Genomic DNA, 6,000 nt, shown 5'->3' with positions numbered 1-6,000 from the left:
TTGGTTTGCGATTTTTTAATGAAAACTATTAAAAAAAATATTCAAATTGATTTGAAAACAATAACAATATAGTGTTTTTCAAATACAAAATATAACTGAAATAGTAAAAAATAAAAATAAAACTAGATAAAGCAATTATCAAGATTCAAAACTTAGTTAGTAATTGAACACCACAAGACACTCACAACAAAATGATATTGACATCATGTTGTCTTTTTTTTTTTTTTTTTACTTTCAAACTTCAAATAAAATATTTGTAAACAAATAAATACAATAAAAAAAACTAATTTGAACAATATCTAAGAAGAAGATGAGTTTTCTTCGTAAGAAGATTAATTTCAAAAGAGTTGAGATAATATTAAATGATCATTTTTTTAATTGATTATGTTGCTTACAAATTATTATAACCTTAAGCCAAAAACTATAACAAATGACTTAGGAGGTGCGGTTTTTGACTAAAAAATTAACCGAACCATGTATGCGGTGCTGTTTATGATTGCTAATTTTAATCATGGTTATTAGAAAAAAAAATTAAGAAAAACGGTGCGGTGCAATCCGATTTGAACGGTTACGGCTGTTAATTAAAAACTTTGATCACCCCTACTAATATCCTAATATCCTGCCGTCATCGTCGATTTTTGGTCATGTTTCTTGAATTATCACAACAGCACATGATTAACAAGACAACGGTCGGTAAAAACACTCAAAGGTAGAAGTGGCATACAGGAGAAAACCACAACTTTGCAAAGAATTAACATAATTAGTACACTCATGTTTAATATATATATTTTAAAATTTTCTTTACATTTCCAAAAAAATTTGTATGAACCTTGTCTTTCTGGAGTCCTACGAAACCTGAACATATGTTTCGGGGAAATGCTGTTTACTTTGATGCAGTCATTCCCTCTTACCCTCTTCTTCTTCTTCCACATCAGAAGAATCCCCATCTCTTCTGTCTAGGTTGACTAGACCGATACTGCCTTGAGGAGTTTCTTTGACAAAGGATTCGGTTTCTTCTTCGTCATTCCCTTCTTCCTTGTTGCCCGAGTATGCGTAACTGGCAGAAGTCATGTCGTGTTTATGAGTAACGAGTCACATTGTTTACCAGATATATTAAGTAGAAAGGGACGCAGAGGTCCTACGAATGCAGACACCTGACGTTAATCGATTTTATTATTTCCTTCGCAAAATAAAATCTGAAATTGCCCAACTTTATCAACTGTGTAACTTAGAATTCAAAAGGAATGTTGCGACTTCAATGTAAAAGATAGGTCAGCAATGATGGTCATATTCTCACTTGTTATATATTTCCAGCGGAAAAAAAGGGCCGCATTAAATAAAGTAGTGTTTGCAAGCTCTAAAAATAAGTGATTATGGAAGGGCCGCATTAAATAAAGTAGTGTTTGCAAGCTCTAAAAATAAGTGATTATGGAGATTTTCTTAATAAATTTGTGAAGAGAATCTTCATAATCACTTATTTTTAGAGGTTGCAAACACTACCTAAAATTAAAGATTACCGCTGGGAGCTTTGTGATGGACCCCATAGGAAACAGATAACACAAAGCAAGCCAAATGCAAGAATGTCCCAGAAAGCAGTGATGATCCAGGCACTAGCCCACTTCTCGTTGAAGGGGTCTGTTGCCTTGAAGTAAACCTGCAGGAAGTTAGAATACTAGATAATCAAATGCTGGTCTCCAGGAATATATGTAATGGGTTCAAAACAAACTTGTCCAAAATAACAAAATGTGGAGAAAATTAGTCAGACATAAGAATGGACGTTTCTCAGTAAGTGATGTTTGGCAGTCAAAATACAACCTGATGTTCAATTTAAGTTGGAGAAAAAAAGATTTTTTTTCCCTTTTCTATTTTAATTCTACATCCTACTCCAATTTTCCGTAATTATATGCTCGACATCCAGGACAACAGGTCTGGAGGCAGGATAACCCTTGCTAAAGATTGCAAGAAGGTTTTTTGTTTGATATCCTTATTCAACATCCAGGTTTCTGAAAAAGACAATGAAAATGTTTTCCTACCAGTACATAGATTTTTATAATCACAATGATATCTAACATGAGAAAGAAAATTATGAGCGGATTGGAAAAGAATAACTGAAAAAAGAACACACCTCATATCCAATCCACACAACGGACAAAACAATTGTAACTGCAAGAGCATTTGAAAATTTCCTGTATATCTCCAATTTAATTGAACTTCTTTTAGCCTGAAAACATGGAAGTATGGTAAAAATATGGTAGATAACAAAGAACAAATATCCGGATGGCGGATACCCAACTCAGTCACAAAATGAAGGCGTTGAATGTAATGGATACCTGCAGTTGATCTAGTGTTTTGGAAAGAGAAGTGAATATCCACAAAATTAAGAAGGCATCCATTAATGCAACAGGAAGGACAAGAAAGACTCTGGCTCGTCCTGCTATATCATTTATTGTGCCCACATACTCAGCGATATTAAGCATTTCTGATGCCAAGAAATAAGTTATACCAAGGAGAAGCACCTTTGGTGTAAGACCACCAAGCGTGGGCCGGACAACACCATAGCCCATTGCAACAGAAAGAATAAGAAGGCGTGAAATAGTTCTTCTAATGGCTCCAATTGTCACAACCCAGGTTGTGATCCCCACAGGCCTTTTACCGGTGTTGTTGAAATATGCATAATCAAAGTACCAGAAAGTCATCTCCAACAATCCAAGAGCGACAACAGAAGTAATGCAATGTTGCAGCACTAAAACATCTTTCCAGTATTTCACATACTGGAAAAACCAGATGATGCTGAGGATTGCATATGCAACAGCCATACAAACATAGAAGCTCATTAAGGGGGCCATCCGACCAGGTAAGTAGCCATCAGGGTTTTTCCACACCGTCTTCCCAGTCACCCTCATTCCCTTCAGGTTTGAATCGCATGTAATAAAAAATAGGTTGTACATACCAGTCTTTTTAATGCTGATTTCCTTGTTATTTTTCACATGGGCAGATAACGAGTTTCCTCTAAAATAAACATTGAAAACAACCGGCCAGTTATCGTCAGTCGCTGACAGTGTCTTTATAACTTCTCCTTCTTTGCAATCTTCCAGTTTGGCAAGATCAGGGGTGCAACAAATAGATCTCTGCCCCCCGTAAGCAGATCCCCCGATTTTATCACGGTCAGCTGCCTCAAAAATTACTATTTGAACCAACTTATTGCCATTTGCCATTTGCTTGTCAGAAGTTATGTCACTCCAGAATGTGATATTCTCAAACCTAAATCAGTTTAAATGTAACGACACAAATATCAAAATGAAGATTTAGTAAGAAACCCACGATCATGGCACTTTGCTTTGAAAGACCAAAAAAATCAAATTATTTAACACGAGGTCCCCAGCAACATACTATAAAAAATGCATGCACTTTCACAAAAGTATATGAACCAATTAACAGCATTTAGAGGTTGGCACGCAAGCGCAAACACACACAGAGACATATATAAAATGACCAAAAAAAATTTAAAAAGAAAGAAATATTTGAAGCATGTATGGAGGAATTTTGTATTTCCCTTTTACAATAGGAAAAATGAAGTAGAAACTAAGCACTGAAGTTTCAGAATTTCTTGCATGTCCATACAAAGATACCTCAACAATCAGTAACACGTGAACAGAGGGAAAACCAATGAAACATGCTTGTGGGTCCATAAACAATATGCACGTACATAAGATTTCAAAAACCGAGTTGTGTTTCGCAACTCTGAGGTGAATGTTCTCAAGATATGAATCCATTCATTTCAGACAAAATGGTATGGAGTTCCAATATCCATGGCTTCATCCAGCTATGACAAAGCAATCGAATCTTTAAAGCTTTAGTTCCATGGGACAAATGATCTCTGTTCTGAATCCAAAATTGAGACATCATAAAAGAACAGCAAGATACTGAACAGTCATTCCCAACTCTGGGATCCACTACCAGCAGGTGGCACTCAAAATCAATTGAGAGAGCACGCAAAGGATATCAAATTAAGAAAAAGTGGTGATTAAATCGGTGGGAGTCCCGAGGTGGAAGAAATGTCAATTATGAACCAGTAAAACAATACTCAGTGACCAAAAACGGCACTTTCAGATTCCACCATATCCGGGAAGCTTGTGACCTCTTATCAATCACAATGAAATTCCCACACTAAAATTTCTTCCCCTCCCCAAAATTTTGAACACAGAACTTTTCCTCAAGCTCCTAATTTTAAACCTCGACCAGCAAGAACCAGACTTAAACTCCGCTTAATGACAGTACGCATTCCGTTTCAATCAACTCAGTGGATTTAGAAAATGCACGCACGGTTTACCAGTATGCATCAAGTAGTGACAGATTAGGAACTAAAGGGAAAATCCACGCGCAGCCTTTCTTTAATAACAGAAAAAACACCAGTGAAACTCACAAATCTCAACAGTGAACATAATTTTCAAGTGGATCTAAGCAGCCACCATCAGGGTCATGGATCACAGCATGCACAGAAAAATGAGAGAGGAAACATTTACCTGATGTAAGAATGACCCTGCTGGTCAGCTGAAACGCGAGAGGCGGCGATTCCCTCGCTTCCGCCGGAGAGTAGATAGGCATTACCGACTTCTCGGAATGGATCTCGATCATAGAAGTGAAGTGATGCTTCAGCTGATCCAGCGGCTAATACGAGTACCAGCAATATAACAGGGAGCAGAGAATTGAGAATGCCGCACTGATTCGAAAAGCTACTCGCGGCAGCCATGCGGCGGTTCAGGTGATCGGAAAATTTGGTGGCGTTGGGATAAACTGAGGAAAGACTGATATCAACCAGACGCGCATCCGCGATTTTTGGTGAGACTTTCTATTGAAATGTTTTTTTTTTTTTTTTTTTTTTTATTTTTTGAGTACTTTTTAAGAAATCTCTTTCTTTTTTTCATTCAAAAAAATAAAAATAAAAATAAATTGTGGAGTATTATGAAGTGAAAATATATTTTGGCTTATTTACTTAATTTTTAATTATTATTTAATATTATAATATCATCTAATAATTTTTGGAAATGGAAAAAAAAAATCTGAATGTAAAGTAATAACTGTATCGTGCGATTTGGAAGTTAGTTGAAAATGTATTTTTACGAAAGAGTTATGAATATTTTTGCTTATATTTTTCTAGGAAAACAAACAAAGTTTTATTATTGACATCTTTTTACAAAATTTTGTGACATTTTTAGAAATATTACTTAGAAGTAGATATCGAAATATTCATCATGAAAAATACCAAAATGACATGATACAAATATGAAAAAATAAATAATTGATATCTTCTCAATATGAAAATTGTTGACTAGGGTCTGGTATCGAGATAATTTGACTTTTATCAAAATAAAAATAATATCATAATTTTTTTTAATTGAGAGTACAAGTATAATATTTCATCAATATTACAATTACACGATACAACAATGTAATGAAACCGTCCGCACAACCGACGAGACTTGAGCATGGACTCGAGACTTACTTATCTCGAGCAATGAAACTACTTAAATCTACTTAAATAAATTAAAAAACCTACCCGCCATCAGCGAAAATGAACCTGAGACCAATTGGTTTCAGGGCCTCACTCTTAACCATTGGGCCAAGGGCTCATTGACAATAATATCATAGTTTTAAAATTAATGAAAGGTCAGATATAATTTGAAATGGACAATCTATAAAATAAGTTGAAAGACCGCACGGTGACACCAAACTAATCTTTCTTATCGTAATCTAGCTTTCATGATATCATAGATAGATGTATACGTTGAAATTTTATATCATCTGCATATATTTCACAAGTAACTAAAATATTATAATTCAAACTATTATACTACATAAAAGATTTTTATCTTTCTTATAATGTCTACAATGCCTCTCTTTTTTTTTTTAAAGGTCAGTAGGAATAAATTTTTTAAAACTTACACGTGAAAAGGTTTAATCTAATATTGTACTCTATGGTGCAATTAAAAGTTAAAATTA

The 6,000-nt window shown here is 34.8% G+C and overlaps 1 protein-coding gene across 1 annotated transcript; it reads right to left on the bottom strand.

Moving 5' to 3' along the window:
* Window positions 1–721: 721 nt before the first annotated feature.
* Window positions 722–4,840, bottom strand: LOC140891408 (uncharacterized). Its single transcript, XM_073299881.1, has 5 exons — window positions 4,524–4,840; window positions 2,331–3,261; window positions 2,126–2,221; window positions 1,518–1,654; window positions 722–1,057 (listed from the first exon to the last, which is right to left on the bottom strand). Exons 1-5 carry the CDS (start codon window positions 4,748–4,750, stop codon window positions 898–900), a joined length of 1,551 nt encoding a protein of 516 aa, XP_073155982.1. The 5' UTR covers window positions 4,751–4,840; the 3' UTR covers window positions 722–897.
* Between the last annotated feature and the right edge of the window lie 1,160 nt (window positions 4,841–6,000).

The sequence above is a fragment of the Henckelia pumila genome, chromosome 3, assembly GCF_033568475.1.
Source record: "Henckelia pumila isolate YLH828 chromosome 3, ASM3356847v2, whole genome shotgun sequence".
In the NCBI taxonomy this organism is placed as follows: domain Eukaryota; kingdom Viridiplantae; phylum Streptophyta; class Magnoliopsida; order Lamiales; family Gesneriaceae; genus Henckelia; species Henckelia pumila.
Note: the sequence above shows the minus strand (reverse complement) of the source record. Positions and strands in the feature narration are given on the sequence as shown.

Excerpts from the sequence above, each read along its gene's own strand:
- LOC140891408 (XM_073299881.1), bottom strand. The coding sequence starts at position 4,750 with ATGGCTGCCGCGAGTAGCTTTTCGAATCAGTGCGGCATTCTCAATTCT. Across the intron at positions 1,655-2,125 it reads TTGTGTGGATTGGATATGAG|GTTTACTTCAAGGCAACAGA; the intron begins GTGTGTTCTTTT and ends AACTTCCTGCAG. Across the intron at positions 1,058-1,517 it reads CCATCACAAAGCTCCCAGCG|TTACGCATACTCGGGCAACA; the intron begins GTAATCTTTAAT and ends GACTTCTGCCAG.